Genomic DNA, 15,732 nt, shown 5'->3' with positions numbered 1-15,732 from the left:
TTTATAACAGACACCAGATTAGATTAAGAGAATTCACCCTACACCAGACACATGCAAACGTTTATAAATGTATTGATATGAAATATCACCTTTTTAATCATTGAATTGTTTGGCTTGGAAAACCAACATTAATGGCTTTTAAAGATCTTTTTTAGGGCCAGAAGATGGTATTTCCTATTGAGCCCAAATCATCAGAGCAGGCAATGAGGAATCCAGACACTTGCTCTGCTTTTAGCAAGAGTCTCAGCATGACTCAGGATTTAGTCCCTGGTAATTAATTAGTCTCAGTATTAATAACAGCTTCTACTGAGAGACTTCCCTTTGTTTACTTTTTCAGCAAATCCACCTGATGATTTTTTTGGTCTTTGAATAACCCATGCATGAGACAACAGGGTATGTCTGGGTGATTTTATTGCTGCTTCACCCTTTTATATCTTGACATTCCTGTCTGTTTATTAGTAAGAATGAAATGTAGACTTCCGACTTCCCACATACTTCCTGAAATAAAAAATAAAAAAAACTGGGAACACAAGAGAATCCCTGCCACAGCTTTTCCAGAGCCCAGGATTGGAAAGTCACTACAAAACCAACGGGGTTCAGCTCTTCCCTGACTGATCTCCACCTCCTGTAGGGTTCCTGCAGCACGTGGATGTCTGGGACACCGGGATGTCACAGCTTGGAGACAGCCCTGGAGCCAGGCTCTGCCTGGGGCTCATCCTGCTCCTCACAACCTCTCTGCAGGAATTTTCTGCAATTCAGGAACAGCCAAATTCTCTCGTACAGAGCTAAGAGTTGAAGCTCTCACCCCACTCTGTGTTCAAGCAGAAAGACATCCATGGAGCATCTATTAAAAAACAGCATTTGGTTGCTACTGACCAAATGACTTGGCTGGTTTATATAGTGAAAAAAATTGATTTGAACCTTCATTTGATTTTAAGCCACTTAAACACTGCTCACCTATTTTATTTCCATGTGCTCGACTGCCCCTTTCTCATCATTCAACTTAAATAACCCCAAGTAAATAAAAAAATAATAATAACAAAACGCTACAGAGTCCTGTCTCAGGTATGAGATATCCTAGCAGGTATATCAAGTATCTGCAGGTATAACAGTAGAATTTAACATTGTCACAGTCCTTTATAAATATTTATGTATAAAAGTTCTTCACGATTCAGTATTCCCAGATTTCATCTGTCCAACAAAATCTGTTAAGAGTCACCAGAAGTGGATGATAGAAATGCTTAAAAGGCAGTGAGTTCCTTCAGGGTGGTGAAAGTCTCCTTTGACTTGCTGTACTGCCTGGCAAACGTGGCCACTCTCTGGAGAGCTTCTGGCAGCCCTTCTGCCGTGATGGCACAGCAGGGCTGCACGTACCAGTTCCTGTCACTGCAGTACTTCTTCATCTTGAACCTCCTGGTGATCTCCTCGGCGTTCAGAGCTCCAGGCAAATCCTGCTTGTTCGCCAGCACGACCACAGGGACGTTTTTTATGGATTCATTCTTTAAAATGAGCTCAAATTCCCGCCTGGATTCCTCCAGCCGGCGCTTGTCAGAGCTGTCCACCACGTAGAGCAGCCCGTCGGTGTCTTCCAGGAAATTGTTCCAGAGCTCTCTCATTTTCTTCTGTCCTCCAACATCCCAAACTGTCAGTGTAAAATCATTCCCTGCTTCAATCATATCCACATTAAAGCCAATCGTTGGCATTGTCAGAAAATCATCTTTATACCTGAATTTGCAGAGCAGCGTGGATTTCCCGGCAGAATCCAGCCCTAGCATCAGGATGTTGGCCCGCTTCACTGAGGAGGCTTTGGCGTTCTGGAGGCCCATTTATCCCGGGCAGTTCTCTATCCCAGGGATATTCCCCCTCTTCCCTGGGGCCAATTTGTGTGGCTGCCTTTCCCCCTGCTGAGGCAAGGCACAGCCAGCGAGGGAGAGGAGGCAGCTGCGAATCTGGAGCAGACAGAGCTCAGTACAAACGCATGCTGCTTTTATCGCCGTGATAAGGAGCCAGGAGGCTTCCTGAGGTGCAGAGCTCCGTGCCAAGCCTGTGGGTGGGACTGGGATGAGTAACTTTGGCACAAAGGTTACAGGCTGCCAGCATGTTTGAACAGCCACGTTCCCAGCACCTGCAGCCCGAGCCGTGGATTCCCCCGATCTGTCTCCGAGAGAATCCGCCTGGGCATCCGCAGCCATCCGGGAGGAAAACGAGATATGAACACGAGCAGTGAGGAGGGGAGATGTAAGATTTGAGGTTTTCCATACTCAGCAAGCCACAAAATGACCAGGCAGCTGATTTATGGGTGCATCTCATCTCCCACAGGCTGATCTGTGAGTTCCAGCCCATGGGCTCAATCAAGCCCTAAGAGAACTCCACTAAAACTGGGCTCTGCTCTAAGCAGCTGCCTCAGTGACTCCTTCTGCCAGGGCTGTAAACTCAGGGAGATTGTTTATGTAGTTTGTGAATGAGTTTAACTGCACCCTGCAAGGTGGAGACTAAATACAGACCTTATGGTCTGGTCACTGCTGAAAATTGCTGCCTCAAATTAAAAATTAAATAAGTTACCTTCATTTTGCTCTACTCTGTGACTGCCCAATGCAGATTTCCTCCGGGAAAGGGTCAAGAAGTGAGGAAATAACCCAGTCTTGATCATTTTTTTTGGGCCACCATTCCAAGTAGTAGAATAAAACCAGAGGAGATAGAAAATTTAGTCAGCTATTAATGAATTCCTATTGACTGTTCAATTTTCTGACAGTGGATGCATGCTGGGCTGCTCTGACACATCCCGAGCGCTGCAGGAGTTGCCTTTACACCCAGGAAACCATTTCTCTTTGCTTCAGAAAGCCCAGAATCAGCAAAAAGATGTAAAGGTCTTGTGGTCAAACAAGCTGCTGACTGATAGAGTAATCATTTCGATAATTACGACATTGGTTGCGTAAAATCCGCCTCAGCCCCGACAGACAAGTTATAATCTGGTTTCTCTTGGGGCTAAAAGGGTTAGACCGGGACTAACTGGGGGCAGTGAGAGATGACAGTGATGCACTCACTGCTGTGCGTTTCTCGTGGTTAATAACACAGATTATCTGTGGGGTTTTCAGGAGCAGGTCAGGATGTATGAAACCAGGGAATAAAGTGTTTGCATTGCTTTGGAAATAAACTGATATGAATGAACTGAAAGATGGGGAGACAGCAAACTGCAAAACACAGGGTTAACACGTCAAATGGATCAGAATTCCCTGATGCAATTCCGATAAAATATGGATATCTTCAGCAAGGCAGGGATGATGGATGGTCTGTCCCCAGCTGTGATCTGAAGAGCTCTCACAGTTCTCTGTGCTCCACCTGTACTGGGTGCTTATGATCACAACTGGTATTTCCTCCATCACTTCAGGCGTCGAGCAGGGCCTGACTTTTTCCGAGGTAATTCATGTGCAGCTTTCTGACTCTGCCAGAGTCCAGGGCCAGGCCTTGTGATGCAGAGCTGCTCCCAGGAAGGATTTTTTCCCCTGAGATCAAACCTCAGGACAGAGCCCGCTGCAGCCTCCGGCAGCTGGGAGCTGGGAGCTGGAGCGGGCCGAACCTGCTCCTCCAGAGCCGGCTTTGTTCTAAGGGCTGCGACCGACTGAGTTTTCATTTCACCGGCTCTGCTGAATTTTCCTTTCATTTCACCTGCAGAACCGCAGTCACAAACCGGGGACAGCCGATTTAGCACCGACCAACCTGAGCTCCAGCTCCGCACAGTAACCCGAGCAGCTCCACATGAACCCTGCGCATCCATCCCCAGCTCATCCAGGCGGGCTTGACTAAGCGGCGAGGTGTGATGATGTATTAATTAGGCAGGGAACCCTCAGCGGGAGCGGTTCCAGCGGCCGGGGCCGGAGCTGGGCTAGCCGAGCCCGGCCTTTACCCGGGGAGCCGGCGGGGACAGGGCTGGAGCTGGAGGTGCCCTGACCGAGCCCGGCCTTTGCCCGGGGAACCGGCGGGGCTGGAGGTGCCCTGGCCATGCCCAGCCTTTCTTTACCTGGGGAAGCGGCGGGGACGGGGCTGGAGGTGCCCTGGCCGTTCCCGGCCTTTGCCCGCGGAGCCGGCGGGGCCGGGGCGGGAGCAGCAGCGGGGGCCGCTCGGTGAGGCGGAAGAGGCGGCGGCTCCTTCCCGCTGCGGCCGGGAACACGGTAATGGGCTGGGAATGGGCTGGGAATGGGATGGGAATGGGATGGGAATGGGATGGGATGAGGATGAGGATGAAGATGAGGATGAGGAGCAGGGCTCCACGCCTCTCACTGGAGGCCGGTCGGTCACTGCCGCCGGGGGAAGCGCACACCGGGAGCCGCGGGCGCTGCTCCGCTGCCGGCTGCGAGCACAAAGCCGAGGAGAGGCTGGCCCTGGGAGCCGGGGGTGGGCAGAGGACAGAAGAAGGGATGTGCTATCCCCTCGCAGCCATCCCTTCCTGCCCCGCCGGGACCTCCCGGCTCAGCCCCGCCATGGGAAAGGGAGCCCGGCACGGCAAACAGGGATGGTGGGGCAGGCACCGCTGAGAACAAGCCGCTGTAAATAAAAAGTTTGGAGTTTTATTAGGTTAGAGCATCGCCGCCCGGGATCTTGCAAAATTGCCTCTAGTTTCGATTGGTTTTAAGTTTATAAACGTGGAATCAGTGGCTGGTTTGGGTTGGGAGGACTTTAAATATGATCTCGTTGTGCAGGAACAGCTCCCACAGACCAGGCTGCTCCCACAGACCAGGCTGCTCCCACAGACCAGACCAGGCTGCTCCCACAGACCAGACCAGGCTGCTCCCACAGACCAGACCAGGCTGCTCCCACAGACCAGGCCAGGCTGCTCCCACAGACCAGGCCAGGCTGCTCCCACAGACCAGGCTGCTCCCACAGACCAGACCAGGCTGCTCCCACAGACCAGACCAGGCTGCTCCCACAGACCAGGCTGCTCCCACAGACCAGGCTGCTCCCACAGACCAGGCTGCTCCCACAGACCAGACCAGGCTGCTCCCACAGACCAGGCTGCTCCCACAGGCCAGGCTGCTCCCACAGACCAGACCAGGCTGCTCCCACAGGCCAGGCTGCTCCCACAGGCCAGGCTGCTCCCACAGACCAGACCAGGCTGCTCCCACAGACCAGACCAGGCTGCTCCCACAGACCAGGCTGCTCCCACAGACCGGGCTGCTCCAGGCCCCGTCCAAGACAGCTCTAAATATTTCCAAATTATTTCTGCTGGTAGCTTTAAGAAAGGTTTTTCCCCCTATACGCTTATTATTATGGTATTTTAAAATGATTATATGGGAATATTGGGTATTATAATTAGTAATCTTTAATATGAGAACTCCCCACCTTTTCCCTGTCCACACTCCACAATGGATCTGAACCCCTGAGGAGCATTCTGAGCCTTGGGATTTATTTCAAAGTTCACCAGTTTTATCTGTCGGCACAATCTTGCAGGAGAATGAAAGTAATGCCCTGGAAGGAGCTGCCACCCACAGCTGGAAGGGAAAAACTGCCAGGGAAAAGTCGGGAAGAGGAGGCAGAGCTGGAGGAGCTGCACCTGCACCACGACTGAGCAGAAGTTCTCAGACTTCCTCACTTTGCTCCAAGCCCTTGAAATAGGAGAAGGTTGGAATTTATTTCCCTGTGTGGTTGGGGTTTCCTGAAGGACCTGAATTGATGTTTATTTTCCCAGATTTTCCCTTATGTAGCAGGTCAGGATTTGTCTCCAGTTTTATTTTTCACAGTGTCGTGAAATCAGGCTTTTCTTCCTATAGAGAATCAAAACATTTATAATGCTTTTTCCATTAGGCAGCCAAGAACTGATCAAACTGATCAGTTTTCACTGCTATGCTTTTAAAGTTGATCATCAAAATAAGTGTTATTGATCTAAAATCAAATAATAAGCACTGATACATAACTTAGGTTATTTTCTCCCAGTATGTATTTTCCTACTGTCCACTGAAAGTCAGGCTGATGCATAAAAAAAAGATTCCTTTTAGGCAATTACTGATTTTGAAAGGAATCAGTTCAAAATTCTTCTGTTTAAATGCTTTATGTAAAATTGCTTTAATCCATTTTAAGGCCATTGTTGGTGAAATGTTTTCCAAATCCTTCCTTTAAAGAATGATTAATTTAAAATCCACAGAAACATGAGGCAGGTGGGCTTTGGAAAATCAAATTTCCCTGGATCCCAGAGTGCTGTTCTGGGAGTTGAATTTATTTGTCAAATATAAAACATTTATGAGCCCTGTGGTGATATTTTTGAAGATAAAGAGTAATTAATTGTGCTGTGAAATCAAACCTTCCATCATCCTGATGTGTGTACTCGTGCAGGATGAATATTATTAATGCAAACATCAGAAACTATTTGGAATCCCCACAGTTAGGCACTGGAATTATTTTGGCTTAAAGATGTCTAAAAAGATATGATAGAGCTCGTGTAATTTTAAGGAACTACAGTGAAAACAAACATTGGAGGGTTCAGGCCTGGGGGTCTGGTTGTAAACTGAAGATTTATCCCTTGGAATCTCTAATCCTGACACTTGAATGGATTCCATAGGGGTTTGGAAGGACCTGCTGTGGATTTGTCTGCCTCAAATCCAAAATTTACCTAGCTAATGATAAAAACAGTCTTGATTTTGGTCATAAACAGCTTTAGTACATCGCTTGATTTAAGGAAGTCAATTTTTACCTTTCCCCCTCCCCCTCAGAATAGGTGGCTGCTCAAGCCTTGAAAGAAGAAATATTTCCTTGTACTTTTGCTTTCTTGTGCCATGTGCCCCAGCTCGTGCAGATCAGTCAGACTTCCTGTCTCCAACAGAAACAGCAAAATCCTGAGGCCTCTGAGCCCCCATTTCCTGCGCATTTGTTGGATTTTGTGCACGGTGTTCTGTCCTTGAGGCACCTCAGAGTCGTGGTGCTGACATCCCTGGGATCACAGCCTTGGCTCCTGGGTGGGGATCAGCGCTGTGCAGGGAGGATTTTGGGTGAAAGCCACGAGCTTTCGGTGCAAACCCGCTCAGCAAACCCTGCCGGGCAGCGGCTCCGTGTCCTGCTGCCATCCATGGGGTGAGGGATGATGTGACAGCTGGATCAGGAATCCTTGGGTGGGCTGGTATTGCAGCACAATTCCAACACAAGGAGAAGGAAATATTTGAATAACAGCACTCTGAATGCCACTTTTCCTTTCTTTTTCACCCTGGAAGATGCTCCAGCACCTGTGGAACAGATTCTGAGGGGCACCAGCAGATCCCGACCATGGCACCGGTTCCGGTCAGTGCCTTGTACATGAGACCCTTGAAATGGATTTTCCTGTTGCTGCTGGTGTTTTCCCTGATAACCATGTGGTACATCACCTCCTCCTCCAACGCTGGCCTGGAGAGCATCAACCTGCTCTACTTCTACGAGTACGAGCCCGTGTACCGGCAGCAGCGCCCGTTCTCGCTGCGCGAGCGCCCCAAGTGCGCCGACGTCGACCCCTTCCTGGTCATCCTGGTGGCTTCCAGCCCCAGGGACGTGAAAGCCAGGCAGGCCATCAGGATCACCTGGGGCTCCCGGGATTCCTGGTGGGGCCAGCGCGTCCTGACCCTGTTCCTGCTGGGACGGGACACGCAGAGGGAGGACGGGGCGGCGGCGCTGTCGGTGGAGGACGAGAGCATCCTCTACGGGGACATCATCCGCCAGGATTTCACGGACACTTACGACAACCTCACCCTGAAGACCATCATGGCATTCCAGTGGCTCTCCGAGTTCTGCTCCAACGCCAGGTTCTTCATGAAGACCGACACCGATGTCTTCATCAACACTCCCAACCTGGTGAAGCTCCTGCTGCAGCTGAATTCCTCGGAGAACGTCTTCACCGGGTATCCCCTCATCGACAACTTCGCCTACAGAGGCCTGGACAGAAGGAGGTACATCTCCTATCAGGAATATCCCTTCAGGCTGTATCCTCCCTACTGCAGCGGGCTGGGATACATACTGGATGGAAAACTGGCTCTGAGGACCTACGAGCTGATGGGCCACGTCAAACCTCTGAAATTTGAGGATGTTTATGTGGGAATTTGCTTAAATATACTCAAAGTCAACGTCACTGTTCCAGAGGATGCAGAACAGTTCTTTCTCTATAAAATCAGCTTTGATATCTGTAAGTACAGACATTTGATTGCAGTTCATGGCCTCACATCAAATGAACTGGTCCAGTTTTGGCAGGATTTGTCATCTGACACTTCAAAAACTTGCCTTTGATTGTGGATTTATTTAGAAACTTCTGTTTGGTGCGAGAGTGGCCTCTAGAGACGACTCTGACTGCTGGGGCAGCGTTTCTCGAGGGCATTCCAATGCTCTTCAGGAAAAGCAGGGATTCACAGAGCACTTTTCCATGTGTGTACCCCACACCCAGAGGTTCCTTGGAACCCCCTGCCTCTGCTGCCTTTCCATGTGCTCAGAGCAACCCTGGGATTTCCCCCTGAATCTTCTGGAATGTACAAAACACCACCGAGGGAAGGTGTTTATGCCAAGAAAGCAGCTTTGATTTGAAATTCCTGCCTGGATTGTTTTTGTTGTTTTATTGCCACTCTCCATTATTTGTTCTCTGCCCAGCACAAAATTGAACCCAACCCAAGGTTTTTTTTTTGCCTGTGTAATCCTCCTGAGAGTGTCACACCTTGGCATTTAAATGTGTCACCTCCACAACGCTTCCAGGAGTGTTCCCAGCCTGGGGATCCTGTGGGATCTGCAGGAGCTGATGAGAAATGCTGGAAATGTGGTGCAATTTGTGTGTCCACGTTCACTGGAATGGCTTTGGTGTCTCTGCTGGTGTTCCCAGATCAGACAGATGGAGCTCACGAGCAATTTGGACATCCCAAAAACATTTGGATCATCAATCCCCCCACCCCTGTGTGTGTGTGTGATGCATCCCAGGAGTTCTGGAACCCTGTGGGGAAGATGAAGAATCATTTCTGTTGTGATTTATGTCTGTTTCTAAATGAGTGGTTTTGTTCCAATTTTAAAATTAACAAAGGCAGGAATTCCCCCACCTCTACTTTTAAAAAAGACCAGCTCCGCCCTGTGTGTAAAGACCGGTTTTTAATCACTTTATTCATATCAGCAAGGCCCAGTTTTCAGTAGTTTACACTTCTAATGGACAACGATACAGAATTTGCAATTGCATGAACATAATTAACCTGGACACATCCACTACACGGGGGAGGGACTGCGGAGACGTCCTGGCCGCGCTCCCGTTGGGCTGGCACAACCCCAGGGCCCCGTGGTGGCTTGGGGACAGAGCCCAGGGGCGGGGACAGAGCCCAGGGACAGGGACAGAGCCCGGGGGCTGGGACAGAGCCCAGGAGCTCGGCTGAGGCTCCCCTGTGCCCCCAGCACACCGGGCTCCACGGGCAGCGCCGGCTTTCGCTCCGCTCCACACCTGGCCTGGGCGTGCGATCTGAGGATGGGCTTGTGTTCTTTAGGGATCAAAAGGTCTTGGGGACAACACTCTCCAGACAAGGGTTTCAAATGTTGGTGTTCTGATGGGGAGAGGATTTTAAAAAATGAAGGCTTTTTGTTTTTTTTAGGGGTGGGGGAAATACGGTATTGCATAATTGAGGGAATCGATGCTCTTGTATTCCTAGATCCGGGTGAAATTCCAGCTGTGCCGTGGGTTTAGGAGCTGGGATTTGATCGTTCTCTGAGCAGGTGCTGGGAGAACTGCCTTGTTTTGTGATTGTTTACACATCTTAAACCCCAAACCCCTCCGTTTTCCTCTAAGCCTGCCATGTGAAATGATGAGAAATAAATTATTTACCACAAGAACACTGATACTACAGCACAGCTTGTATTGCTTTCTCAAAAAAAAAATGTAATTGTGACTCTTCTGCCTGCAGAAAATGGATAAAGCAAAGAGTGCTCGTGCTGAGGGAGGAAGGAGAGTCCTGGGGAGGTGAGGATGGCCAGAAATTCTCCTGTCACCTGCAGGAATTTGGGGTTTTTGTGCCCCAAAGGCTGACACTGCTCACAGGTTCCAAGGCTTAGGTTTATACACAGTGATCTCTTTGTGCCACCTGAAATTCATTGTCATTTACAGTGCCAGCAGCATTGGAAAAACACCCATCCTGCTCCTGGATTTCCTAAAAAAAAACAAAACACCTCATTTCCAAACCTGGCTTGTATTTGATTCTGACTTTATTATTGCTTAAAAGCCTGTAAAATTCCTAACTGAGCTCCTGTTTCTGCTCAAAGCCATTCTTAGGGAAGTTTTTAGTGTGAGCAGCCTGGCAAAAGGTGAAAAACCTTAAAAATATGAAATAATTTGGGAATTGAAGTGGGGGGGGGAGGTTGCATTTTATTGCATCTGCCTAGAACACTGTACTAAAAGTGTAAAACACAGGCTGAAGGTTTTCCAAATCCTAAGGGGTTATTTTTTCCTCATGCAGCTGTATTAAATCTGAATTCCAAATATTTGTGATTTTGATAGGAAAACTGTGGGGTTTCCTGAACTGAAAAGCCTAATAATAGTAATAATAACAATAATAATGATAATTATTGTAATAATTGGGCAAAGGTGTTTGGAAGTTGCCGCTGGGTGGGGAACAAAGTGGATTCCAAGATGAAATTCCCAGTCTGGATGTTATTTCTGAGGGGTTGAAATGCTGCAATGCTTCCTGTTCATCCTGGAACAAACAAATTCCCAATAAATCCTACAGGAGAAGGAGGGGCAGCATTCCCTGTGGTCAGTATAATAGGATGTCTGGGATATTTCCCTAAATTTTACCTCACGTTTAGTGAGCTCTGATTGGTGTCAGAGCAGGCCAGAAAATGGAGAGGCTGCCTGTGTCCAGGCTTCCAAAAATGCAGGCATATGCTTGGAAAAAAAGTGCTTTAGTCCCCTATTGCTCAGATAATTCCCAGAATTTGGGTTGGAAGGGACCTTAAAAACCACCTGATTGCAGCTTCCTTAGGACTGAGCAGAGCAGATACAGGAGCTGCCCAAATCCATGAAATCCACACATTTTTCCCCTCAAGAATTGCCCTCAGACCTGTGTTTGTGGTTCTGGAAAAGCTCCAGCTGCACCCACCGGGTTTTGTTTTCCAGAGCACCCAGATTATCCTTCAGAGCTGGACACAGCTGATCCCTGGAATTTTAAGTTACCTCAGGAAAATCCATATTTCTCCACCTGCTCCCCTAAGCCTTGTCCAAGTCAGCACTGGAAAAATAAAAGTCATGAAATTTCAGCTCGTTATGAACTGTTCAGATCTTTTTCTCTGGGAGTTTTGGAAAGGCCATTTATGAATATATCGGGCACAAGGGGCAGCAGCTCTGGGCTCTGCCAAATTCCAGCAGAACATTCTCACTTGGAATTTTGTACAGAGGCCTAAAATCCTACTTTGGGAGATGAAAAGCTGGTGAGGTGTTTTATTTTTGTAGTATAATCACTGACTAAATGCTTCTCTGTGTAAAACAAGTATCAGCTACATTAGCAGTAATTCCATATTACTTAAAGCAGGGCTGTCCTGTATCCTGAGACACAAAATTCCCTTTTTTTTTAGGCATTGGTGTTTCTGCAGCCAAGCTGACTTTCATTCTGCCTTCTGGATTCCCAGATCTTCACAATATTTTTCATTTCACCTCTAGAAATGCTTTAACCCTGCAACAGCAGCAGCAGCAGCAGCAGCAGCAGGAGTTTAAATCCTTTATCCAGGGGATTTGTGGGAATGTCAGGGCAGGCTCAGCCGGTAGAAGGAGCCACGGTGCCACCAAATCAGGTGTGCCCAGCTCCTGGGACAGGCTGGGACAGCCACATTCCTGCCAGGAATTCAGCACCAGGGATGGGTGAGCTCCGTGGCAATCCGTGCTCCAGGCTGAGAGAGCTGGAATATCCCACGGGAGCCACCTGGGAGCTGGGATATCCCTGGGAACAGCCAGAGCTGGCTCAGCTGAGCGGCTCCAGGGGCATTTTTGACTCCCTGGGCCATGGGGAAGATGCTTTTTGGCAGAGACTCCGTGGGTCAGCGCTGGGCACCGAGGCCCCGAATCATCAAACCACCAAACTTCCCGGGATGGCCGCAGCCCTTGTGCCACAGCCAGCGGGATATTCCTGGCTCCAGCACCTGGCAACCCTTCCCAGATGGAGGATGGAGCGTTAAGGCAGTGGGAGAACCCTGGGTTGGTCAGGTTGCATAAGCAGGATGTACAAGGAGTTCATCTCTCCAGCCTCCAGCTGCATCACGACGGAGTTTGGCACGGCCGGGAAGTTGGAAATGCCTTGATTTGGAGGAAAAACTTCCAAACTTTCCAGCTGGGAGCACAGGTAGGCACTGCACGTGGATGTGGGAGACCACACAAAGCCTCTCACCTCCATCAGTCCTTCCTCTTCAAACATGAAGCAGCTGAAGCTCCTTTTTTAAAGCAATCAAAGCAAAAATCCCCGGGCTGAGCAGAGATCGTTGGCATGGATGGCTTTGGCCAGGCCAGTGCTGCCAGGGAGGGGGCACAGGGGACTGGAGGTGCTGGACCGGTGCTTGCTGCAGCTGCAGCCACTTGGAGGTTGCCACAGGGCTGATTTGGAGCTGCCTGGAGGGGCTGCAGTGCCAGGGAATGATCCTGGAATGATGCAGGCAAACCTGCAAACCGGCACCGCCCTGCTGTGCCTGCCTGCATCCCGGAGCGTGGCTCGCTTCCAGCAGCAGCTGCTCTCCCAGTGCTCCCTCCTGGCCGGGAATTCCTGCCAGCTCCTTCTCCTGGCTGTCCCAGGGCTGCAGGGGCAGCCAGCCAGCTGTGCTCCAGAGGTCATGGATCCCTCAGGAATGCTCACTGACCTTGGGATGCTCCGTGCAGCAAGGAGCTCCCTGGCCAGTGCTGTTGAGCTGTTTTTCTGGGAATGACCGTCATTCCAGCTTCTCCAGTGCCTGTGATGGGTTAGTGGGGATGTCTCTGGACACAAACATCCCTCTCCTTTAGAGCTGCTGGCTGGAATTCCCTTTGTTCCCCTTTTCCCAGGGCAGCTGTGCCCTCCAAAGGAAAGGCACAGTGGGAACATCTCCAGTGAAGGAGACAGCAAAGGCAAACTCCACACGCTGAGCTCTGCCTGCAGCTGCTCCACCGCTCCTGCCGTGCCATTCCCAGCCCAGGATCCAGCATTCCCATGGAATCATCACCCAAGGCTTGCATTTCCCAGCTCTCTGACCTCGGCTACCTCTCCACAGCAGAACAACTGCAGCGCTCTGCAATTATTCCCATAATTCAGATCCTAGGATCGCCCCGTGCAGGGGATTAAAAACGTCAGGAACCTCCCATCCTCTGGGAAAGGAGCAGTGCAGGCTGCTGGACACTTCTCAGGGGCTCTCCTTGGAGGTCAGGGTGAGCACAGGGGTCCAGACACGTTTTGCACAGCACTGGAAATGCCACCAGGGCCAATTAAGGGCTGAGATTATCCCCAAACCAATTAAAGGAGGCAAATTTATTGGGAGACAAAGCTGGAAAGACAAAGATGGGGATTCTTTCTCGAGCAGAAATTTGTGCTCTTTGATTTTTGCCTTGAGAGATCCCGACCTCCTCAGCACCTGCCCTGCCCAGCTCAGCCTCACCCCAAAGCCCTGCAGGACAGCACTGGGGGCAGGCAGCTGGGAAATGAGGAATATTGTACTTTCCCAAGGAACAGCTCATCCACCACATCCCAGACCCAAACACAGGCATCACCCTGGAGACTTGAGCAGATTGTCCAGGACCACGTTCTGGGGCAGATCCCGAGGACTTTTGTAAGGCAGGATAAGGAGAAAGGAGCCATCCAAAATCCTGCCTGCCCTGTCCCTCTGCCATGACACAGCTGGTACCAGAGGTGCAGCAAACCCAGACTGTCCTCATTCCCACGTAAAGCAGTCACAGATCCCAAAATACAATTAAATACTGAAAGTTAGATCTAAACATACTTTTAAAATCTAGATTTAACACAACCTTTCATCTCTACAGTGCATTGATGCTGCCTGGCGTTTGCATGTCATCCCAAAAGCCGCTTCCAGCGGGGTCTGCCCCGGGATGAACACCACAAATCCACCTGCAGTGGTACAGGGAAGTCTTGCACAGCCTTTGACTTCCAGCCAGGTAGCTCTGAGGAACTCCCTCCTTGGATGAGCTTCCCAACAGCCAGCGAAGAAATTCGTTCTCTCTCACGTCACTTTCCAAGTCCATGCCACGGAAATAAGGTCAGGGTGATTCTCGGTGAAGGACAGACATTCTGCTATCCCAGCGGAGCTCTGCTCCCATCCAGGAGGTTCAGAACTCCCAGGATTTTGCTGAAGTTCACCATTAGTTGGTTTGGATACAATATGGCCTAGAAGAACTGGTTTAGAGTAATGCACAGCCTGAATAAAGGTGGTAATTCAGGAGCTCTACCTACTGACATGCTTGGCAGGGGTTTGTTTTGGGCAGGGGTTAAACAAAGCGAAAGCCAGCAGTGGCAGCAGGCTGAGAGGTGGCTCCTCTTCCTCCTTCACATCACAAACCCTCCTCCTACCCACCCTTATCCCTGCAGGTCACGGGGGACGTGAGAGCAGCTTCTGAGCGGTGACACCCAGGAGGGAAAAGCAGCAGCACTGCCCTGCCCCTGCCCTGTGCCCGCGGGAGGGGAGCGATCAAACCAAAAACCTACACAGGGCTGGTAAAGAAAAGTGAGAAATGGCAGGTTCCAGTGGGGGCCTGAGGAGCAGCGAGGGCACAGGAGGCAGGGACACGGGGACAAACCGGATTCTTGGATTCGTTGTATTGCTCCTTCTGCCAAGCCAGGAACGGAGCCCAGAGGGATCCGCTCCTCCCGGGAGAGCCCGGACGGCGTTTCTAGAGCTTCCTACGGCGGAGAAAATGTTCTGAGTCCTGAGCGGGCCCGGGGGCTCCTTCACTGCTGCTCCTCTGCTTTGCTGCTATTCCTGAACTTCACCACCATGACGGTGATGTTGTCGGGGCAGCCTCTGTAGAAGGACTGCAGCACGATGCTCTTGGCCCCGAAGTGCGGCTCGTCCAGGCGCTCCTTGATGAACCGCACGGCCTCCTCGTTGCTGAAGGCGTCCCACAGCCCGTCCGAGGCCAGGATCATGAACTCTGGCTGCAGTTTGTCCAGGTCAAAGCTCAGGATGTCGGGGTCGGGGATCACCACGTTCAGGTTCTTCAGGGGGTAATCGCCCAGCGAGCGCGACATGGCCAGGATGCCCTGCACGCGCCACGAGCCGTTGAAGCTGATGAACCCACCTGGGGAGAGACAGCAATGCTCAGAGCAGCTCTTGGGGACATCCAAGCAGCTCTCTGCTTCCTGCCAGACCCCCAGAGGTTCATCCTGAGGGGTCACAGAGCTCACAGTGAGGGAGGTGCCTTTGGTAGATCTCAGAGCGCTGCGGGGAGGAGCTGGATGGCAATGACTGGATCAGGAATGGTTCTGCTCTCCCCAGGAATGGCTCTGCCTTCCCCAGGAATGGCTCTGCCTTCCCCAGGAATGGCTCTGCTCTCCCCAGGAATGGTTCTGCCTTCCCCAGGAATGGCTCTGCTCTCCCCAGGAATGGCTCTGCCCTCCCCAGAGAAACCCCCAGCTTCTGGAATAGCACAGCAATTCCTGCTCCACACAATTCCTCAGGAACCCCCTTGGAATTTTGCAGCAGAGAAGAGTGAGGGTAAACCTTGACACCCCTGTGTTTGTGAGGACAGGTGATTATGAGAGGAAGGGACAGTATTTACACTGATATCCTGAGGGCTTCAAAATG

At 50.5% G+C, this 15,732-nt stretch overlaps 3 protein-coding genes across 12 annotated transcripts in view; 1 reads left to right on the top strand and 2 right to left on the bottom strand.

Annotated features, from left to right (window-relative positions):
• Positions 1-394: 394 nt before the first annotated feature.
• On the bottom strand, positions 395-2,230 carry ARL14 (ARF like GTPase 14). Its single transcript, XM_023932774.2, has one exon. It carries the CDS (start codon positions 1,824-1,826, stop codon positions 1,242-1,244), a length of 585 nt encoding a protein of 194 aa, XP_023788542.2. The 5' UTR covers positions 1,827-2,230; the 3' UTR covers positions 395-1,241.
• On the top strand, positions 1,969-9,807 carry B3GALNT1 (beta-1,3-N-acetylgalactosaminyltransferase 1 (Globoside blood group)). 9 transcript variants are annotated; one of them, XM_086843253.1, is made up of 4 exons: positions 4,698-5,063; positions 5,179-5,223; positions 5,446-5,616; positions 7,197-9,807. In XM_086843253.1, the coding sequence occupies exon 4, from the start codon at positions 7,249-7,251 to the stop codon at positions 8,233-8,235; it is 987 nt and encodes a 328-aa protein (XP_086699379.1). In that variant the 5' UTR covers positions 4,698-5,063; positions 5,179-5,223; positions 5,446-5,616; positions 7,197-7,248; the 3' UTR covers positions 8,236-9,807. The 9 variants fall into 9 exon arrangements, with proteins under 9 accessions (XP_086699383.1, XP_023788544.1, XP_086699382.1 ...); XM_086843250.1 differs by having other exon boundaries at positions 4,798-4,950; positions 5,023-5,238; XM_086843252.1 differs by having other exon boundaries at positions 4,885-5,063; positions 5,179-5,238.
• PPM1L (protein phosphatase, Mg2+/Mn2+ dependent 1L) overlaps positions 9,063-15,732 on the bottom strand; it is a 63,595-nt gene continuing 56,925 nt past the window's right edge. For both annotated transcript variants that reach the window (XM_086843248.1, XM_086843247.1), the window contains exon 4: positions 9,063-15,226. In XM_086843248.1, coding sequence (XP_086699374.1) covers positions 14,877-15,226 — 350 coding nt within the window. In that variant the 3' untranslated portion in view covers positions 9,063-14,876. The remainder of the gene's footprint in view (positions 15,227-15,732) is intronic.

This window comes from Cyanistes caeruleus, chromosome 10 (assembly GCF_971803275.1).
Source record: "Cyanistes caeruleus chromosome 10, bCyaCae1.hap1.1, whole genome shotgun sequence".
In the NCBI taxonomy this organism is placed as follows: domain Eukaryota; kingdom Metazoa; phylum Chordata; class Aves; order Passeriformes; family Paridae; genus Cyanistes; species Cyanistes caeruleus.
The sequence above is the reverse complement of the archived record's forward strand: the minus strand, read 5'-3'. Positions and strand labels throughout refer to the sequence as shown.

Bases quoted from the DNA above. Each gene is read 5' to 3' on its own strand.
- ARL14 (XM_023932774.2), bottom strand. From the start codon at position 1,826: ATGGGCCTCCAGAACGCCAAAGCCTCCTCAGTGAAGCGGGCCAACATC.
- B3GALNT1 (XM_086843257.1), top strand. From the start codon at position 7,249: ATGGCACCGGTTCCGGTCAGTGCCTTGTACATGAGACCCTTGAAATGG.